We start from the raw sequence: 23,044 nt of genomic DNA, 5'->3' as shown, positions 1-23,044 counted from the left end.
CATGGTGCATTGGAAGGATCAATGGAGAAAATTGCCTCCTTAATTTCTTTAGGGGATACTAACTCAGTAAGTCTCTGATTTATTTGACTGGAAACTTTAGGACGAATACCCTCAAAACAAGTATCAAAGCTGGAAGGATTAGAGGACATGAAAAGATTTTGGAAATAGGAAGTGGCCACCTCGCATTTTTCTCCTTCAGAGAACTGTTTGTAACCGCTAGAGTCAACTAGCTTTTCAATCCTATTTCTTGCTCTATTCTCCTTAACCGCCGCTTGGTAAAACTTGGTATTACGGTCTCCAAATTTCATCCACTTTTTCCTACTTTTCTAAATTACAATAGATTTCCTCCTCTTTGTACGCCTTTGCAAGATCCTTTTTAAGAGAAACTATCTGATAAAAGCAAGGGGATTGAGCAGACTGATCAGTCTCCAAGGCCACCTCTATCAGTCTGATATTACTTTTGGAATTCAGATTGTTAGCCCTTTTCCACGAACTTAAGGCTCTTCTGCAGTTCCGCACTCGGTTGGCTAAAGGGGATCCTAGTCAACTTCAAAAGATCCCCATGCTTGAGCCACAACATCTTCAAAACTAGGTTTGCTTAAAAACCTTCTATTAAATCTAAATTGACCAGTATAAGAATCTTGAGAGGCCACGAGTTTAATCAACATCGGACGATGCTCTGACCCCCTTATCTCAGGAACCTTTAATTTGAAGCAGGGAAATCCACAAACCACGCTTTGTTCCCAAAAACCCTATCAAGCCTACTTTGAATCCACAAATCGTATCTATAAGGTTCTTGTCAGGATACTTGAAGTCGATCTTCACATTATTCTTCCAAAATAAAGCTAAGCCACCACACCTCCCAACATGCTGGATCGTGAAAACTCTATCATAACATAGAGTCGATTGCAATTTAGAATATCATTTAGCGACTAAATAACAACTAAATACTTTTAGAATTTAAAATACTATATTTTCTACAGCGCGGAGGATTGTTTATTAATATATATATATATATATATCATATTAATAGATTGAAATATCCTATATTTTCATTTTTAGTTTTTTACAGTCAATTACATTAAATCATATATTTGTGTAATGAGTTTCGATAAAGAATAGTAGGGAAAAAAGAGAGTAAATGGTAATAAAGTGAGTTTTGATAAAATAAAGATTAAAAAGTTTAGAAAAGTACTAACAACACACAAATAATAGATAATTTAATTTGATCATTTTAGTAGTAGAAAATAGTAATCTACATAAAATATTATAAAAATATTCCGCTTGTAAAAGTTACACTAATATGTATAATGTGATGAACCATAAGAACAATTTATCATTTACCCAAAAATGTTAGTCTAATTTATCATTTACTCAAATTTAGCAAAACAATTTATCATTTACTCAAATTTATCTAATTTGAAACTTAGCAAAACATTAAAGCCGAAAAATTATCATTGACTCTTTTAAAAAATATCAAAATCATATTTCTTGAACTGAAAACAAATTAAATAAATAAAACCCAGAACTACTAATCCCACTATTTTCATTACATCATAATTATCTATTATATTGTGTTGTTAGAATTTTCTAACTTTGGTTTTATTTTTTATGTTAATGAGTTTGCATAGGATAGATATTTACAGGTTTCTTCTTTAGATTCTCTTGGAAACGGGTAAAAAAATAAAAGTATTAATATAGTTCATATATTAAGTCAAATTATTTACAAAAATGTAAAATAGTTCATAGATTAAGTTATATTATGTATATACCTGATTCACATAACAAAAATATTAGTAATTTGATAATTTTTGTAATGCTTCATATGTCCTGAATACAATAAAAAATATTAATCAAATTCATAATAGAGTTTGATAGTCGTAATCAGCATCTTAATTAGAAAATATTAAATGAAATTTTGTACATACCCGTATCACATAAGAAGATATGAGTTTGATAGATTCACAATGGTTTTGATGTTTCAATAAAATTAAAATTAAAAACTTTTACATATATCATATTGGGTAAAAATACATGAATATAGTAAACAAAATCATAAAAAAATAAAAATATCAGAAAAATTATTGTTCATATTGATAGAGATATGTGAAAATCTTTGAAATCTAATCATATATGGTTGCTAAACTGTATTTATTGGTTGTTTCCAAATTGAACAATAATTTTGCATAAATTATGCTAATGTTACAAACGTTTTCCGATTTTTAGGCAACTCAAAATTGATAGAGATATGTGAAAATCTCATAACATCTTTCCATATCTTTTTAAAATTATCATTAGTATTTTTATTATACATATTAAGAATGATAACCAAATTGATAGAAAATATTTATGTAATTATAAATATTAATTCTCATTAGTATTTTCGTTTTTGTATAGTTATATAATTTAAAATTTATCTTTCATATTTTTAAAATTATTTAATTATATTACCATTATTTATGAATTATATTTAATTGGAATCTAATTCCGGAAATATATACTAATATATAATGAAAACTAAATTAGTTTACATATATAAAAGATTGAGATCTTACTAATTGATAGTCCGATTTAATATCAATAAATTTAAAATAAACATTAATTATGTATGTTTGTTAGTTTCTTAAATTGTAGGAAAATATATATTATCTTAACTATTATGGTTTATTTTCTGGGGGAATTTATTAATGTTTACATTTATGATTTATTTTATGATTTATTTTTTGGAAAACCCGATAACCCATTTATAACGCTGTGGATCTTTTTTATCTGAATCCGACTCCCTTAATTTTAGGTTATTTTTGTGAAATTGATCCGATCCGAAAGCACTTTTGTACTTCTCTTTTACTTATATATGGATATTATGTCTACCAAACAATGGCAACGTCTACCTTATATTGCACTTTCTCAAACGTTGATTGACAAAATAGTAAAGAAAAAAGAATGAAAGGAAAAAATTGTTTAAATAACTTTTTTTTCTTGAATACTAAATAAGAAACCATGCATTAATTGTGTATTTTTTTTTTATTCTATTAATTTGAATACAATTGATGTTTAAATGCGCACTTACAACATATGTGATTTGTAAAATAAAAAAATATTGAAGCGTAAAAACAAAAGTCAAGATCTCAAAATCCTAACTTTTATTTCGAATTATAAATAACCTTTTGTGAAAATTTCTTATTAAAAGGTTACTATATATTATTACTAGGAGAAGATAATTGGTTTTAAATATGGGTAATCTCCTTGATGTGTTGTCCATCAGCCTTCAACTTTTGGCTCCACTTGATTATCTCCAAAGCTCTGATCAAACCATTAAGTGAGCCATCAACTTCAGTTTGAAGATCTTGCACCATCAGATTCTCTGCAACATCAGCCGGTGTTATATTCGTTTCTTTAAGCAAAGACTCGATCTCTCCAAACAAGGGAAGTGAATCAAGATTCAGATAGTTTTTGGCAAGAATCTTGAAAGCACCGAATGTGCAATAAGATAGCTCAATATGCATATCCATACGACCTCTTCTAATCAAAGCTCTGTCAAGTTTCTCCAAGTGATTCGTTGTAAACACAATGATCCTCTCTTGCCCACAAGCTCACCAAATCCCATCTATGAAGTTCAATAAGCCTGAGAGTGTAAGTGTTTTCTTCTTCTTCCCTTCTTTATCGCCTTTCACGTCTTTACCGTTCCTTTCTCCAGTGAGATCCAAGGAACAGTCTATATCCTCAATCACAATGATGGACTTACTAGACGTTGATATCAACAACTTCTTCAACTCCCAGTTGTTCTCTACTGAAGTCAACTCAAGATCAAAGATATTATACTTCATCAGATTGGCCATAGCCGCAATCATCGTAGACTTACCTGTCCCTAGAGGTCCAAACAACAAGTAACCCCTCTTCCAAGCTTTCCCGATCCTAACATAATACTCTTTTCAATCTCTAAAAGCCAAAAGATCACTCAAAATCTCATCCTTCTTCTCAGTATCCATCGCCAATGTATCAAAAGTTGCAGGATGCTCGAAATCAACACTAGTCCATAGACCTTTCGTATGATGCTTCCAATGTAAGCTTGGATTATTCATATACACCTTCACCTTCTTCTTCCTAGCCTCAATGGACCTCCTTCATCCATAGCGTAGCTCAAGTAAGAACCAGTGACAACATCCCAATTACTTCTATGAAACGTAAGCTTACATATCTTCTTCCCTTTAGCACACTTCAAAATCTGCCAACACATCGTCACACCTTCATACTCCGCTTCGATCGTAACATCGTCCCTTTTCAAATCCAAAGACGTGTTCTCCTTCAGCTGGTTCCCTTTGAGATTCTTCACTCCAGAGTTAACTTTTGCACCAAGATAGGTCTTGACAGCTGCATATGCAAAGTTGAATCTAAACTCTTCGATTTCGCTGAAACTGATGTGAGCATAAGGCAATAAGAAATCGAGGATCTTGTCTGAGAGTTTCTTGAGAATGGGTACTCGTTGGATTGCATTCAAGAGGAGCTGTTGGATCTGTCGAGGGAAGGATCGCTTGAGAGTTGACCAGACGAAGAAGAGACCAGCTATGTTTGATCCAATCGTTGTTAGGCTATTTCCAAACATTGGCTTCACGACCGATCCCATCAAGATTTTGATGATTGGTTTCCTGGTTTTATGAGTTTGAAGGGTTTGATCTTCTCTCTTTTTGGTTTGGCTCATAATCTCTTATTGTGTTGTGTATGTGTTGTGTGTCTCTCGTTCTCTCCCTTTATGTAACACAGTGAAGAAGGTGGAAGAGTTTTTTTTTAGTCGCTTTCTAATTCATGGCTCTTTATTTATTTTGTATTTTTGCATATTCTTGATAAGAAAATAGTACATATAATATCTTCCTACTAAAGAGGTTTCTTTTTGGTCAAACAATCTTGGCATTTTTAGGATAATTGATGATTTATCAAATGTTACAAATTTTTATGCTTAATTACTCTACATTTTTCCTTTTTATTTAATGGAAATCTTCTAGACTTCTTTATATAAGTTACTAGAAGTTGACCACGCTACGCGCGAGAGTGTTATTATCAATTTATTATATATTTTTTATGTTTTTATTTATTAATATAATATTCTATGTCTTTATTCCTTTATATTGTGTTTTATGTGTTTGTTGGTTAATAAATATTGTCTTTTTTTATTGTTCGTTATTCCGATGTGCATGTTTAAAGTTTTGTAGTTAAAATTAAATTTAATAAAAATATATAAGAATTTATTGTGCATTATTTATAAATTTTCATTTTGTTATAATACACTGATTTATATCTATATACAAATCTTGTATGTATGTTATCATTAAAAGTGTATTTTTACACCTAGGTGTATATTGTATGTTACAAATATATTATTTGCCACAACCTAGAAAATGTTCATATGAACAAATTAAGTCAACTATTATATGTCTCTTTACTTTCACTTTTGCATAATTTCTTTAATCACTAAAAATTGTTAGCTTAAAAAACATTTCGAATGAAAAATAAATTACATCACAATAGTGCATGACCTGTGACAACCCGTCTCGCGGACCCCACTAGCCTCACTGCTAGCCACCCCAACAGACCTCAAGCTGGCCCTGCAGGGCATCGATCATATAGGTGCGCCAGGCGTCCCTCGAACCCTGGTCCGCACCCTTTAACAACCTTCCCACAGGACAAGCTGTCACCAATTGATCTGCAGGTCAATTGGTGGCAACTTATCCTGTGGGAATGTTGATAAAAGGTGAGGACCAGGGTTCGTGGAACACTTGGCGCACCAATAACCTACTGGTGGATTGGGATGTCCACAGTGATGGGTTATGATTGATGCCCTGCAGGGCCAGCTTGAGGTCCGTTGGGACGGCTAGCAGTGAGGCTAGTGGGGTCCGCGGACGGTCCATTGGGACAGCTAGCAGTGAGGCTAGTGGGGTCTACGGGACGGGTTGTTACATGACCAACCATGGAGAGAACCTCAGTTCCGCCCTACTCTCTTATGGAGAGAACCTCGGTTATGTCCTCCTCTCTTATGGAGAGAACATTGCGTCCAACCTTCTCCACCATGGAGAGAACCTTGGGGCCGCCTTCCTCCTATGGGAAGGTAATCTTGCGTCCAACTAAATACAATATTAGTCTATTAAAAAAAGAAGATTCATATATTAACCTTCCATTTTTTGGGGTCAACATATTAATCTTACATTTTCCAAACTGTAAAATGAGAAAGTAGGAGTATATTTCTCTTCTAAACTAATTCATTTAAGTTGTTGACAATAAAAAAACATAATATATCTTAGTTACAATATTAATGTTAACTAATATTGAATTTATTTTAAAATAACTAAACATATTTTATTATGTTCATTTTACCCACGCATTGTGTGAGACTTTTTCTATCCTAAACAATTTGTATGATCTTGACTTTTGTTATTTTCCCAGTTTTGGTTTCCATCTGTAGTGCACATGTTTGAAAATTCTAATTGAGTTTGACACATTGGAATGACCTCTTCCTCTCTCTTATTTGTATAGCGAAACACACTTTGGACTAATACAGGATCACAACTTATTTGTATAGGAAGCTGATCATCTCTTTCCAACGCCGATTTGCTCATATGTGGTGTCTTGTACTTGTTCGATCCTCCAACTTTCATAATCTCTTGCATGCACGATTGAAGAGTTAGGAAAATATGGTTTACCTTTTCAGTAGAGTAGTTTTCAAAAGAATCTTCTACCGCACGAACAAGATCTTCGATGGTTTTTGGACACTCTTTATGCTGCAATGATTGAATAGCACTAAAAGATCCAAGATCTAAAATATTTAGATCCGGTGAGTTTGGTGGCTGACACATCAACTGGTTATCAAAACCATTACTTAACGCAACTTCTTGAAAATCTTTATCCCCACCTGCAATATGTGTTCTTGCATTATCTTGTTGGATGAAGATAGTTTTGTGTCTATCTTCTAGTGGCCACTTTTCATGAATACCAGGAAGAACCTTTTCAATCAAACATGCTTTTATATCTTCTCTTTTGACCGATGTTGCTGCCTTTAGTTCCAAAGTTCCAGCTTCTCTATTTTTACTTCGTCTCTTAGCTGGCTCCATAGTAACAAAAGGAAATATTCCAATCTTTCCAGAAAATATCTCCTTTCCTTCCTCGTCAAACCTTGGACGAGCCATAGCAGCTAAAAACATTACTTTTACGATGTAATTCTTACTTTGACATGTACTTAGCGGCTCTTCTTCAGTCGGAAGTAAATAATAGTTCTCGGTCTTCTTTGTCATGTAGAACCATTTTTCATCGATATGCACCATATTGTACATATCAACAAACTTTGGTTCATGAGGTATAGTATGTTTATCCAACATAGAAATGCAAAATTGTAGTCTACCTTTCAGATTCTCTTCCTTCAGATGAGGCGTGATGCTATTGGTATGACGTCGAATAAACCCTTCTTTCTTCCGTCTAAATAATGTTGTAAGACTCACATTCATAGCTATGGCCATCGATCTCAAAGTTGTTCGCTTATGGAACGGAATATCAGTGACTTGGTGTGGCTCAATCAAGATTCTTTTGCGACCACAATTTATAGATCTGCTGTGAGATACATCCACTGTTCCAGTACTATTAACCGTTTCTATTGCTCTTCGCCAAATCTTTTGCACCATTAGTATAGGCAACGAAAAGTAATTAGAAACTTCTCTGGTAATAGTTCTTCCCAGAACTCCATCATTACTTCTCATTAGTAAAGCATTGAATGAAAATCATCCATCGCTCTTCATTTGATAGATTTTTTCTGGTTTGTCCCGAATTTTGTAAATCTTCGTTTTCTGATTTAAGAACATAGATTTAAGAAAAAAAATTAGAAGTTAAACTGTATGAGTCATCATGATGTTAAACCATGTAACAACAAAATCGTAACTAATTTTAAAAGAGACTAAATAATTGGAATACTAGAACAATTAAAAAAAACTATCCTCAAACAAAGAATACGAGAACGTGACTAATTATGAAGAACTAATAGAGAAAAAGTAGGAACTAAAAAAATAATCAATAACCAACTTCGGTTTTATTAAGCCAAAAAAAAAAAAAAAACCTGGAACAACTGCAAAGTCTCCATTGCCATTGCTAAAAGTTTCTTCTGTTGGTGGGATTTCGTTTAATCAAACAAAAAATCATTCTCATTATTTAGTAGTGACATACTCAAATCATAATTTAGAATTGTGAAAAAAAATTTAAAAACTATTCTAATTTTGAAACTTAAATAAGCATAACAGATTCACAAAAAAATTACATTGGCTCCAATGTAAAAATTTTGAATTTTAAGTTTAAAATAATTATGTAAAACGTTGGCTCTATTTTTTTCAAGTAATTCAAATTCACCTAAATTTTACTTTGCCTCCATTGTGTAACGACGTTTAGTATTTCTTTTTATTAATTGTTTTTTTTTGGCCTTTTTGGGCAAAATAATTAAGCACGTTTTGCGGACTTTAATTGTTTAACTGTTTTAGTTATGTGTTTAAATTAAATAAGTATTTTTCTTAATCTGTGTGCTAAACTCAAAACATCCAATATATTGAAACGGAGGGAGTATATGACAAAGATATGAGAGAATACATATCGCGAAGAGATAATGTACAATTACTTGGATAATATATACAACATAATAATATTTTGACGCATGTTGCTATCCTATGAATTAGTAACTTTTACAATATTATAATAAAAATTTAATATTATTTTAATAATCTACAACATAATAAGATTTTGATACATGTCACGATCTTATGAATTGGTAACTTTCAGAACCCAACTTGATATAATAAGATATATTTTTAAGATTAGGCCAATGAATTCAATATAACGTAGGATTGTTTTGTATAAGTTTAATTATTGTAGAATTTTTAGGATATTCTTTAGGATAACTACATGTATCTTTATTGTAAAATTATCTGTTTGATTTCTTTTATGTTTTTGAATTACGGATTTTTTTGTTTGGACGATTCCTTTTCCTTAATAAAAAGATTTTATTATTATTTTAATAATCAACAACATAATAATATTTTGATGCATGTCGCGATCCTATGAATTAGTAACTTTTAAAATATTATAATAAAATTTTATTATTATTTTAGTAATCTACAATATAATAAGATTTTGATACATGTCGCGATATTATAAATTAGTAACTTTCAAAACCCAGTTTTATATAATTAGATAGTTTAAGGAGCATCATTGTTAACTTTGGTTTAGACCATTAAAAGCGTGATTACAAACTATTTTGGTTCAGTTCTGCCTTAAGAAACCAATAAAATAAAGGGTTTCTTAGCAAAACAATACATTTTGGAAACATAATAGGTTTTATAGTACAATTAATATTTAAAATTAGAAAAATCCCTCATATGTATTATGTGTATAATAGAGATGGTGTGAGATAGAGAAAATGTGGGGTTGAGTCCAAATGTGCAAAATTACGAGTAACGGTCTCCTTGTTTTTGGATTTGTTTTTTTTTTTTTTATATCATTTACGTTTATTTCTCTCTCTCCTTCTCTTTTTGTATATGATTATTTTTTTTTCTTTTTTTTTCATCACATTCATCTTTTCCTAATTATTCAAATATTTATTAATATATCTTTTGTTTCCAAATTTTTTAGACATAAAAAAACTCTATGTTTTTTTCTTGATAATTTGATATGCATTTTGTTTGATGATTTTATTTTGACAATATTAAATATCTTTTACATCTCTGTATCCGTACACCTTTATATCCGTACATCTTTTTAAGTGTACAGATGTTTATACACCTTATTAAGTATACAAATGCTTGTACACATTATTAAATGTACAAATGCATGTACACATTATTAAGTGTACAAATGTAATTTGTTTAATAATTAGAGTTTCAAATGTGTGTATTGTAATGGTTTTGTAAAAAATACATATGTATACTTAATAATATGTACATACATCTGTACACTTGTGTCTAAACATTTGTACAATTAAAAGATGTACAGACATCTGTACACTTGTGTCTAAACATCTGTATACTTAAAAGGTGTACAGACATTAGTACACTTAATAATATGTAGATACATCTGTACACTTAATAAGGTGTATAGACATTTGTATACTTAAAAATGTGTACGGATACAAAATATATATAATATATTTAAAAATTATTAAACAAAATTCATATCAAATTGTAAAGAAAAAACATATAAATTTTGTGTATCTAAGAAGTTTTCTAAAAAAGATTATATCAATAATTATTTGAAAAATCAAGAAATATAGAGAAAAAGAAAGGTACAATAGCAACAAATGTAATTAATAAGATGATTGAATGACAAAAAAGGAAAAGAAAAACAGATGAACAATGTTAAATATGGGTTTTTAGCGAGAGTATCATTTTGATAATTATGTTTAAAAAATGTATCAAAACTCCGATTAACTCTTAAATAAATTTGGGGTTAACCAATTAACCTTAATTGCAAACCATTCCGGTTAAAGCCCAAAAAAAAACGACAGCCTCTTCGGACAATCGCGAGTCTTTTCACTTCCCTCAAATTTCTAGGGTTCGCTCAAACAAACAAACCAAGAGAAAGCAAATTTTGTAATTTACAGATTTGGGGATTTCACAGATCGGAACCCTAAACTATGCCTCGAAACAGGGACGAAGACGATGATGTTGACGAAGATTACGAAGGATTGGATTTAGAGGAAGAAGAGGAGGAAGAAGAAGAAGAGGAGAGAGGAAGAGGCGGTGGCGGCGGTTCTAGACGGAAGAGAGGAAGATCAAGTTTTATTGATGATTATGCGGAGGAGGATTCTCAGGAAGAAGATGACGATGATGATGAAGATTATGGTAGCCGTGGTGGAGGTAAAGGAGGTGCAGCAGCTAGTAAGAGAAAGAAGCCTTCTGCTTCTATTTTCTTAGACCGAGAAGCTCACCAGGTTGATGATGAGGATGAAGAGGAAGAAGAAGATGGAGAAGACGGTAAGTACTCTTGATTTTGGATTCGAATTCCACCATTCTGCTAATGTTCTCTTTAGATCGATTGGTGAAGATTTGTGTTTTTAAACAATTCGTCTTAAATGGGTTACTCGTAGAACTACTTAAGCATCTATCATTATCGTCTCTTTGCTAGTCAGTGGAAAATTTTAACTCCTTGGAGGTTCTTTTGAAAATTGCAGACTTTATAGTGGATGCTGGAACAGACCTTCCGGATGAGCGTGGTGATAGACGGTATGAGCGGAGGTTCCTTCCTCGTGATGAAAATGATGAGGATGTGGAAGATCTCGAGAGAAGAATTCAAGAGCGGTTCTCTAGGCATCATGAAGAATATGATGAAGAAGCTACAGATGTAGAACAACAAGCGCTTTTGCCATCAGTTCGTGATCCAAAATTGTGGATGGTGAAATGTGCGGTATGGTTTTACATAATTGGCGTGTTAGAAGTTATAAGTCTTCCTTCTTCTTCGTCATTACTTGTTTAATATTCTTTTCTGTGATACTTGGAACTGACTCTCCCTGATTTTTGCGCTGCAATCTCAGATTGGCCGCGAAAGGGAGGTTGCTGTTTGTCTTATGCAAAAGTTCATAGATCGAGGAGCAGATCTGCAGATCAGATCTGTTGTTGCCCTTGACCATCTTAAAAATTATATATATGTTGAAGCAGACAAGGAAGCACATGTGAAAGAGGTATTTAATAGCTTCTCTCTATGATATGGGATTTGTATTTCCGTGTCAGTGATAGTGTTCATTATTGTTGTGAATGGTGGGTGTAAAGACAGTATTTGCGCTGTTTCGTTTACGTGTGTTAGGCAATCAAGGGCATGAGGAATATATATGCTAATCAGAAGATCTTACTTGTCCCCATAAGAGAAATGACGGATGTTCTTTCTGTTGAAAGCAAAGCAATTGATCTATCTCGGGATACATGGGTTAGAATGAAAATTGGGACGTATAAAGGTGATCTTGCTAAGGTATGATCCATTTTCATGTGTTGTCATTGGTAAAAGTACCCACAGACTGCTAAAATGTAAGTCCTTTGCAGGTAGTTGATGTTGATAATGTGCGCCAGAGGGTCACAGTCAAGTTAATCCCAAGAATCGATCTGCAGGCACTAGCCAGTAAACTGGTATGGATTATGTCCTTGCATAAGAAAGATGGTGCTCTTTGTGTTTGGTAAACATGTCTAATAGAGACATCGCTAAATTTAATGTGTTACGAAAATCATGGCAACTGTCCTCCTTGCATGCTAAGGTTTTTGTAGTGTGCTCTAGAAATATAACGATACAATAATTTGGCCATACTTTGCTTCACTAATTACAGGATGGAAGAGAAGTTTCAAAGAAAAAAGCCTTTGTTCCACCTCCACGGTTCATGAACATTGATGAAGCTAGGTACTCCGTTTAGATACTGTACGTTGTACTTTAATTTTATAACTCCTGTTAGGGAGAAGGTTTATAAAAGTGCTGGATTAATAATTGTTAACCTATAGGGAATTGCACATACGTGTAGAGCGACGGCGTGATCCCATGACGGGTGATTACTTTGAAAATATTGGTGGGATGCTTTTCAAAGATGGTTTCCTGTACAAAACAGTATCATTGAAGTCTATTACTGTTCAGAATGTTACACCAACTTTTGACGAACTTGAAAAATTTAATAAACCAAGTGAAAATGGAGAGGGCGACTTTGGTGGTCTGTCAACTTTATTCGCTAACAGAAAGAAAGGTCATTTCATGAAGGGTGATGCGGTTATTGTTATCAAGGGGGATTTAAAAAACTTGAAGGGTTGGGTTGAGAAAGTAGATGAAGAAAATGTCCTTATCAGATCAGAAATGAAAGGTCTTCCTGTAAGCATCATTACTCTGTGGCTGTTACTGCTTGCAAATTTCTAAAATGATCCAGCCATGAAAAATTGACGAGCATTACTCTTGTGTCGCAGGATCCTCTTGCTGTAAATGAGAAAGAGCTCTGCAAGTACTTTGAACCTGGAAATCATGTGAAAGTGGTTTCTGGGACCCATGAAGGAGCAACAGGCATGGTTGTCAAAGTTGATCAACATGTCCTGATCATATTATCTGACACAACCAAAGAACACGTAAGCCAACTTTTGTTTATATATTGAGCTTCTTTCTTACTAGTAGGGTAATTAAATCCCAAGAGAATATATTTGTAGGTCCGTGTGTTTGCTGATCATGTTGTTGAGAGCTCAGAAGTGACAACTGGTGTTACCAAAATTGGGGACTATGAACTTCATGATCTTGTGCTGCTGGAGTAAGTGGGATGCTTAATTACCTTGAAGTGAAACATATTTCCCATAACTTGATGTGAAACATATTTCCCATAACTTGAAGTGAAACATATTTCCAGTCTGAGAGCTTTATTTATCTATTTGATGCAGTAACCTGAGTTTTGGAGTAATTATACGACTAGAGAATGAAGCTTTTCAGGTAAGTTGACAACTTTTCAACAATACCACTATAGATAAGTCTACCCTTAACTGCTATAAAATGAAAAGTCTTCTTTTGAGATATTTTTCTTGCTATATGCACCCAATGGATCTAGGAATAACTCTGTTTTAATATCCCTAGGTTCTTAAAGGGGTTCCTGACAGACCTGAGGTTGCTCTTGTCAAACTCAGAGAAATCAAATGCAAAATTGAGAAGAAATTTAATGTTCAAGATCGCTACAAAAATGTCATTGCTGTGAAAGATGATGTCAGAGTTATTGAGGGTCCTAGCAAAGTGAGTACCTTTGCAGTCTGGTTGTTGTTGGTTACCTCGCTCAACTTTATAATCTTACAATTAATTTGTACATTCTAGGGTAAACAAGGTCCTGTAAAGCATATTTACAAAGGAGTCCTATTTATATATGATCGGCATCATCTTGAGCATGCCGGGTTTATCTGCGCTAAATGCACATCATGCATTGTTGTTGGTGGATCACGTTCTGGTGCTAATAGAAATGTAAGTGTCTTGTGATGTGGCCATGTGTTTTCATATTTTAATCAAACTGTAGCGTCACCTTATCCAGCACGTTTCTACTCTAGGGTGGTGATTCTTTTCCAAGGTATGGCAATTTCAAGGCGCCTGCTCCAGTACCCTCATCTCCAGGAAGATTCCAGCGCGGCAGAGGCGGATATAACTGTATGTTCATATTTTTACTTTCTATTTTGGTTATGAGTAAGAATACCTAAGGTTTTGTTTAGTTGATTTGTATTCTTTACTTGTACGTTGCTCTTACCATTTCTCCCGAATAAGGCTATGTTTTATACTATTATGGCTACAGTTTTTCTGTAAAATAATCATTCATTGCTTCAAACCAATATTTCTTTGCATATATTTGGTGAAATGCTTATACAACTTATCGACGTAGAGTTGTGCATATTCTTATTTGTATCTTTAAATGCAGCTGGAGGGAGGCACAGGGGTGGAAGAGGAGGGGGGGACGATTCTTTGTTGGGTACTACTGTTAAAATCCGTCTAGGGCCTTTCAAGGGGTATAGGGGACCTGTAGTAGAAGTGAAAGGAAATTTAGTGCGTGTAGAACTTGAGATGAAGATTGTAACAGGCAAGTTCTTGTATTCACTTCTCCGCATGTGGGTTTCTTTCTACATGTCGAAGGAGTTCTAACAATAGTTTGTATATACAGTTGATCGGGATGCAATATCAGATAATGTTGCGACAACACCGTTTAGGTAATCTACTAATTTATATCTCATTTGTTATTTTGACTTCCAACTATAATGAAGGACATTCATTATATCATTTGAATTCTACAGAGATACATCTCGGTATAGTATGGGAAGCGAAACACCTATGCATCCTTCTCGGACTCCACTTCATCCTTATATGACTCCAATGCGGGACTCTGGAGGTTTGTTTTCTAGTTCAATTTTAATGTGCTATGGCACCTCCTCTGTAATATGTTCACCTGACATATTAAGCTCCTTGATGATTGTGTAAATTTCAGCTACACCCATCCATGATGGAATGAGGACACCCATGCGTGATAGAGCTTGGAATCCTTACACGCCTATGAGTCCATCTAGGTAAGTTTGTTGTTGCGTTTCTATAATCTGAAGTTGAATTTCTCTTTCATCTCCCCTATGTTTCTCGTTGATCCTGTTGTAAGTATGCATCAATGTGAGGTTCTTTGTTATGTTTTATATTCATGGCAATGGCAATTGTTTCAATTATTTCCAGAAATTCTTAACGCATGTTTGAGAATTGTAAATCTTGATTAAAAGAATAAACTTGTATATCTCTCAACTCAAGTTATGGTTATTATGAATCAGGGATAGCTGGGAAGACGGAAATCCGGGATCTTGGGGAACAAGTCCTCAATATCAGGTAAGATTTATCCATCTATGATTTTGCTTTTAACCTTACTATTGGCTTCATATCTCTGACATATGTAATTCTGCACTAATGTCGTTTATGTGACACTTGTTTCCAGCCGGGAAGTCCTCCTTCACGGGCATATGAAGCACCAACTCCTGGCTCAGGATGGGCTAGTACTCCTGGTGGTAGTTACTCGGATGCAGGGACACCTAGGGACCATGGTTCAGCTTATGGTAAGATGCGTGTAATATTTTTTCAAAATGTTGACTCTTCTTGTTTGGCCAGTCTTTTTTTCTCATATACCTTGTTATGCAGCTAATGCCCCAAGCCCTTACCTACCATCGACACCTGGACAACCGATGACACCAAGCTCGGCTTCATACCTACCTGGAACTCCTGGAGGACAACCAATGACTCCAGGAACTGGCCTGGATGTCATGTCTCCTGTTATAGGTATGTCTATTCTTGGGGTATAGACTATAGTTAGAAGGATAATTTATTTGTTTCGTCTGACCTTGCATATTACTTGTCTCAGTTCCCTTTAGAAGTTTCATTTTTATGGCGGTTATCTTAGCTTATTATTGTTAATACGACAGGTGGGGATGCTGAAGCATGGTTCATGCCCGATATTTTGGTTGACATACACAAGGCTGGAGAGGACAGCGATGTGGGCGTCATCCGAGATGTTTCGGTTAGTCTCGTGGCTTTCCCGAACTCCAGCTCTTGTTTATAAACAAAACAAAAAAAAACTACTAGCTTAGTAATAAACAAAACCAGGAAAAAAATTAAATGATCTTGCTAGAAGTGATGCTGACTGTGGATGCTGTTTAAGCTGAATGAGTAGCTCCTTTCTAACCCCCCAGTTTTCCTATGTGCTACTTAATGTCAGGATGGAACGTGTAAAGTATCTCTCGGGTCCAGTGGTGAAGGTGACACTATAATGGCCCTCCCAAGCGAACTGGAGATAGTACCTCCGAGGAAGAGTGACCGTGTCAAAATAGTTGGTGGGCAATTTCGTGGGTCTACTGGTAAGCTTATCGGAATCGACGGTTCAGACGGTATCGTTAAGATAGATGATAATCTTGACGTCAAGATTCTGGACCTGGCCATATTAGCCAAATTTGTGCAACCGTGATAGTGTTCTAATGAGCGTTGAATTTTTTTATCTTGTCATCAGACCGTATATTGTAATCTTATATTTCTCTATAGTTTATAAAGAAAACATTGAACTATTTCCAGTTATCATCGGAAAAAAAAACCTTTGAATCTGATTTCCAATTTGTGTTTTTCGTGCAATGTCCTATCGTTTCCACTATTGGTTGAGTTATCAAATGAAAATATAAATGATAGGAAAAATTTAAACGTTTAAACGCGAGTTTACTATAAATACTGAATACAATACTCTCTATAACAAATTTCCGTTGATCTTTTAGCTATTTTTTTTTAATTCAGATGATTTCAGTTAAATTTCTTCAGAGATCGGATCCATTCTTCTCCACTAATATCATTAAGTTTGGGATCTGGTTACCAATTATGAAATTGGGGATGCTACATTAACTCGGTGAGTTGGTGAAACACTAACTTGAAAGCAAACTTGCTTTGACCATACATGTTTCTTGCGGTATTGTAGTATCCATAAATCAAAACTGGTGAATTGACAATAAGGGAATCTCACAGTGGCAGCCAGCTTCCCTTTGTAATCTATCAATATCGCATCCTTCTTCCATTGGAGGACAACGTTAGGTGCTTTGATAAAACTTAGCATCTCAGATCTAACATCAAAACACACGTTTCTGGATCTTAGTGAATTGCTCTGTGTTATCGGGTAACGTAGTGAATTGCTCCGTGTTAGGGTTACAGAGCAACTTCCGAAGGACTTTATTTTGGTGGCTCTTCATACGAGGAGTCGAGGACTATCACTTTAGCCATCACTAGATCAACAGGGATCGGATCTTTAAGTAACTTTACATCGGCTGCTACATAACCTCTCCTTCTCATCGACCTTGCGTTTCAAACCCTAAATATAGGGCTGTCGTCGTATAGGCGTTCAACTAGGATTACTCTTTGCCCAATTTACCATATACTAACTATAAACTTCCTAATTCATTTTAAACTATAAAATTCTTTCCAAAGTTGTCAATTCAAATTTGGATACACTAGCTAGTTCTATATTACATCTTGTAATTTTGAAATATGGATATGTCATCTTTTTTTTTTTCATTTTCTTTATAATTAATTAGAAAGATAGGAATAACTTTGATCTAACTAGGTAAATAATGACAATTCACATTGTTTACTGTCAATATTTTTTTTTAGTAACAATTGATTATATTCTTCGTTTAACTATATAGAACGATTTTTTTCTGTAACATTTTATGTCGTTATAGGGACATATACAACTTCCCAATTTGAGGATATAAAAAGATAGTATTTAAATCTGCCTACTTAATTAATTTGTTTTGTCACCATCTTTTTGGACTAGAATTAGATTAAAAAGTAGACGAATTGTAGTTTTTTCTAGCTTAGATATTATTCTTATTATGATTATGATTATAATAGATATCATCATATTTACTTAAGTATTATAAAAATAACAAAAATATAGGTTATTGCTTGTATGAAGAAGTAATACCATTATTTAAAACCTAATCAACTTTCCTTGGAAACATAGGTTATAGCTACATTTTCTTTGTTTTCGAGTATGGATCTTTTAGTGAAAAAGTTTTCAAATCCATAGTTGAGAGAAACTTTGATAGTTTATATATATCTCATGTATAAACTATGATAGTTGAGAAACTTTGAGATGCCCGAAGATTTTTATTTCAATCTATTAAAATAAAGGGATTCATTGAGTTCATTAGACAATAAAAGATGGACAACAAGTACATGGATTTTTAGTGAGTAAAACAACATCAAACGAAGCAATCAAACAACAAAAATGCAATTGGTTGTAACCAAAGAAATACATTTCATATATGAAAAGTTATTAAGGAAATATTAATTAATTCCATGAATATGATGGCTGATAAACGAATATATCATGTATATGTTTGTTTAGTATTTTGGAGGAGGGGGAGAGCTATAACTATAGCTTGGAGGTGGCAGTGAAGTGTAAACATATGGAGGAAAGCTGTACGTGTAAGGAGGAGGTGGCGGCTTGTAAACATATGGAGGAGAGTTGTAGACGTAAGGAGGAGGTGGTGGTGGCTTGTAAACATATGGAGGAGAGCTGTAGACGTAAGGAGGAGGTGGTGGTGGCTTGTAAACATATGGAGGAGAGCTGTAGACGTAAGGAGGAGGTGGTGGTGGCTTGTAAACATATGGAGGAGAACTGTAGCCGTAAGGAGGAGGTGGTGGTGACTTGTAAACATATGGAGGTGGTGGTGACTTGTAAACATATGGAGGTGGTGGTGGAGAAGTGTAGACATAAGGAGGAGGAGGTGGTGGAGACTTGTAAACATATGGAGGTGGTGGTGGAGAGCTATAGACATAAGGAGGAGGTGGTGGAGACTTGTAAACATACGGAGGAGGTGGTGGGGAGCTGTAGACGCACTACAAGAAAACAACGGTTTTGCGATGGACGAATATGTAGTGAATCCCTCGCAAATCGACAAAAGCGAGGTATTTGCGAGGAAAGTTCGTTCCTCGCAAATCGCTTCTCGTAAATTGGTCAACGTCGCAAATCCCTCGCAACTTTTGCGAGGAAAAAAATTCCCTCGCAAACTAATCGCAAATTGCGAGGACTTGTTTAAAAAGCAATTTTCTCGCAAATATCGTATCTAGTAACTCTCTCGCAAATTTGCGATGCTTTTGCAATTATGTTTTCCGTCGCAAATAATAATTATGGTATAAAAAAAATTAAAATTTTCATTTTGGTTAGCTTAATTAGAATTAAACTTGTAATTAAAATTAAACTTGTAATTAGAATTAAACCTTATAACTTATGCAAATTAAAGCTGTAATTAGAAGTACTAAGTTTTCAAAAACACAAAATAAGTTTACAAGGGAGATCAAGTTCTAAGCTGTTCATTACACATTACACATTAAGAGAAAGAGAGTTCATCAGGTTGCTTGGCCGCTGGTAGCTTCTCCGTCGGTTGCTTGGCCGTCGGTAGCTTCTCTGCCGGTTGCCTCTCCGGTGTTTATGTCTCCAACAGCTGTATCTTGTCGGCGAAACCTTGCAGCAAACTCTGGATCTTTCTCTGCAAGATAATCAAAGTATGCATCATAACTATGCATCTTCTGTAACTGAGTTGCCTGAGTTGCAAGAACAGCTTCGGCAGCAGCAAGCTTCGCAGCTAGAACAAGTGGATCTTCATCAGGAGGAGGCGGTTGACCAATATGAGCTGAAGATGCTTCTGCTTGCATGTTACCAACCCCATATATCCGGTTCTTTTTCTTCGGAGCAACCTGCCAACAAAACATATACACACCATAAGTGTTTACACAAACATAAACACCATAAGTGTTTACACACATAGTTTACACAAACACAAACATTAACAAAAACAATGAAGCATGTTTTACCTCGGTATAGATTTGGTTCTTCACAGTTACTGATAACCCGCCAGAAGCACTACTCTCCATGTTATCCGCTGATAATAGCTCAGACTCAGCTTCAGCTATCTTTGACGACACTTCATTGAACACCTTCTCAGACAGTCCATCAACAAATGACCCATCAGGTTTCCTATGAGTGTCTTCTAGTACTCATAGGAAATCAGGCAGTGGCTCACCAGTACTCTCAGACTAAAAACAGAGAAATGAAACAACTATATTACTATATTGTAGATATGATATGAATAATGAACTTGTGTTAAACAGAGATACTTACAAGCTTTCGTGCTCGGGCTTTAAAAGAGGTCTGACCAGAACGGTGCTTATGTATTCCGGTGCCATTAGGATCACTATAGCGAGCATTACGGCTATTGATACTCTTTGCTTCTGATTTTGGTTCACACCAAAACTGGACCAAGCCATCCCATACGGTAGGATCAAGCCACCGCGGCATTGCGTCATTACCTCTCTTCTTCCACTTACCCTTCCACCGAGACACTTGATCACTCATCCGACTCTTCAACTTCTTTTCAAACTCAGCTCTAACTCTTCCATTGATGGACGCATCCCAGTTATATGTTTGCTTGTAAAGACAGAGAAATGAATCAAGTGATAAACAAACAAAATCTGTAATTTAAACACATCAACAATCTGTAACTTACCGCAAAAGTTTCAAACCACCGGTTTACAACCGGACCTGGTGTTTGGGTCCAATTGGCATGAGCTGATTTGAAATCTCTTTCAAAAATGGTCCGGACAGTAGCAGCAACCGAAGAATCCTGGTCAAACCTACAAAACATAAGATAAAAGGAATGAGGATCATTGAAAATACAAAACATAAAAATAAACTATAGGTTAGATACATAACATTCTCACCAGAGAGTATCCGGAGGTCGCTTAGGATCCAGTTTTGGTAAGCCAGCACGCCCGGGACTTGCAAGTAACTGTTCCAAAGTGAAAAAAGTTTGAGAGGCAGAAATACTGTTGATACGCAAAGTTGATTGCTGAGGAGAAGAGGAGAAGAGAACAACCGGAGAAGAGAGAGGAGAAGAGAACAACCGGAAAAGGGGAGAGGAGAAGAGAACAACCGGAGAAGAGAGAGGAGAAGAGAACAACCGGAGAAGAGAGCAACCGGAGAAGAAAGAAATCGGAAGAAGAAGAAGGAAATTAGGGTTTGTCGGCTGGGTTTGAGCTTCGCTCAAACTAGGTTTTTTAGTTATATAGGAAATTAACGGCGTCGCAATTCCAACGCAAAATTTGCGAGGGATTTGCTACGTTCCCTCGCAAAAGCATCGCAAATATTAATTAATTTAAATTTTTATAATTTAGAGTTTTTGCGAGCAAATTGCGAGGGAACGTAGCAAATCCCTCGCAAAGTCTTTAGGTTAAGGGTTTAAAGTTTCTATTTGCGAGGGAATTGCTATGTTTTGCGTAGTTCGCAATGGCTCTAGCAAATCAATCGCAAATTTGTCGCAAACCTTGAATATCTAATTTGCAAAAACCATCAAAATAATTGTAACAAATTAGTCAAATTAACTTTCAAGTATATTATAAGGTCCAATGGTGTCATTATACTCTTTTCTATCATCAAACTTTCAAAAATTGTCCAATTTTGCATCTTACTCTAAACATGATGATGTTCTACACTACATCACATATATGTTCATTACATTGAGACAAATATTTGCCAAATTGTCCAACTCTCTAACAATTTTGTGTTGCACTGCTATCTTTGATTAATAGTTTTGGATTCAACTTTTTTAATCATTAATAGTAATGTAATAAGTCTTTAGGGTTTAGGGTTTAGGGTTAAGGGTTTAAAGTTTCTATTTGCGAGGGAATTGCTATGTTTTGCGTAGTTCGCGATGGATTTGCGACGAATTTGCTATGGCTCTAGCAAATCAATCGCAAATTTGTCGCAAACCTTGAATATATAATTTGTAAAAACCATCAAAATAATGTTAAAAGTTAGTAAATTCATCTTCAAATGTATTTCAGAATAATTCTATTAAGTTTTGTAATATTTATAAAAATTATTATCACAAATCACTCGCAATTCCATAGCAAATTTGCTATGGAGTATGTTCTCGCAAAATCGTCGCACTATTGCGATGGATTTGCGAGAAAGGGACCTTCCCAGCGAATTTGTCGTAAATGCGTCGCAATTGAGCAGCGGATTTGCGACGACTGAGTTTGACGCAAATTTGCGAAGAATGTTCTATGGTTTTTTATTTACTAGTAAATCCCTCGCAAATCTATCGCAAATTTGCGAGAGCTGTACTCCGTCGCAATGTGTCCTCGCAAAAGGCTTGTTTTCTTGTAGTGACGTAAGGAGGTGGTGGTGGGGACTTGTAAACATACGGAGGAGGTGGTGGGGAGCTATAGACGTAAGGCGGGGGTGGTGGAGACTTGTAAACATATGGAGGAGGTGGTGGGGAGCTGTAGACATAAGGAGGTGGTGGTGGGGACTTGTAAACATATGGAGGAGGTGGTGGGGAGCTATAGACGTAAGGCGGGGTGGTGGGGATTTGTAAACATATGGAGGAGGTGGTGGAGAGCTATAGACGTAAGGCGGGGGTGGTGGAGACTTGTAAACATATGGAGGAGGTGGTGGGGAGCTATAGACGTAAGGAGGTGGTGGTGGGGACTTGTAAACATATGGAGGAGGTGGTGGGGAGCTATAGACGTATGGAGGAGGTGGTGATGGAGAATTGTAGACGTACGGTGGTGGTGATGGTGGAGAGTATGTGTATTGAGCACTTGTATGAGCAGCAATGGCGTACAAGGCCAAGACCAACATAAGAAGAGATGGCCAATTACTAGGATTGGCCATGTTGATTGAATTTGTGTGCTCTTGTTCTAGACTTAGCTTTTGTTAGTACGATTGTTATTTCGAAACCGATCTGTTGTTGAATGAATTGTAATCTAAAGAAGGTAGTTTATATATAGCACACATTGCGACAACTAGAATATTTGTTTAGAGAAGTTTATGAAAGCGTCTAACTAGAGAAATTATATTGTTTAATAAGTCAAATTAGTTTATGCTGATTTTGTCTAAATGTAAAGAAAAAGCCGAGAAGAAGATGTCTTTGGTAAACCTCTTACCATAATTTAAATTTGAATATCTAGACTTTGAAGT

General features: G+C 35.0%; 1 protein-coding gene and 3 pseudogenes across 2 annotated transcripts; 1 reads left to right on the top strand and 3 right to left on the bottom strand.

Annotated features, from left to right (window-relative positions):
- Positions 1 to 3,005: 3,005 nt before the first annotated feature.
- On the bottom strand, positions 3,006 to 4,885 carry LOC104736876 (AAA-ATPase At3g28570, mitochondrial pseudogene; annotated as a pseudogene). Its single transcript, XR_015578786.1, has one exon. The product of XR_015578786.1 is annotated as an AAA-ATPase At3g28570, mitochondrial pseudogene (transcript).
- Positions 4,886 to 6,389: 1,504 nt separating this feature from the next.
- LOC104738274 (uncharacterized) lies at positions 6,390 to 7,782 on the bottom strand (annotated as a pseudogene).
- Positions 7,783 to 10,406: 2,624 nt separating this feature from the next.
- Positions 10,407 to 16,580, top strand: LOC104736877 (putative transcription elongation factor SPT5 homolog 1). The gene is made up of 22 exons (XM_087480041.1): positions 10,407 to 10,991; positions 11,189 to 11,421; positions 11,549 to 11,695; positions 11,818 to 11,979; positions 12,051 to 12,134; positions 12,329 to 12,399; positions 12,498 to 12,855; positions 12,948 to 13,103; positions 13,182 to 13,279; positions 13,407 to 13,455; positions 13,597 to 13,749; positions 13,828 to 13,971; positions 14,055 to 14,151; positions 14,417 to 14,575; positions 14,657 to 14,702; positions 14,787 to 14,881; positions 14,978 to 15,056; positions 15,303 to 15,357; positions 15,464 to 15,581; positions 15,664 to 15,801; positions 15,945 to 16,039; positions 16,238 to 16,580. Exons 1-22 carry the CDS (start codon positions 10,652 to 10,654, stop codon positions 16,481 to 16,483), a joined length of 3,123 nt encoding a protein of 1,040 aa, XP_087336167.1. The 5' UTR covers positions 10,407 to 10,651; the 3' UTR covers positions 16,484 to 16,580.
- Positions 16,581 to 22,024: 5,444 nt separating this feature from the next.
- Positions 22,025 to 22,738, bottom strand: LOC109128417 (uncharacterized; annotated as a pseudogene).
- Positions 22,739 to 23,044: the final 306 nt, after the last annotated feature.

This window comes from Camelina sativa, chromosome 13 (genome assembly GCF_030686135.1).
Source record: "Camelina sativa cultivar CO46 ecotype springtype chromosome 13, ASM3068613v1".
Lineage (NCBI taxonomy): Eukaryota > Viridiplantae > Streptophyta > Magnoliopsida > Brassicales > Brassicaceae > Camelina > Camelina sativa.
Note: the sequence above shows the minus strand (reverse complement) of the source record. Positions and strands in the feature narration are given on the sequence as shown.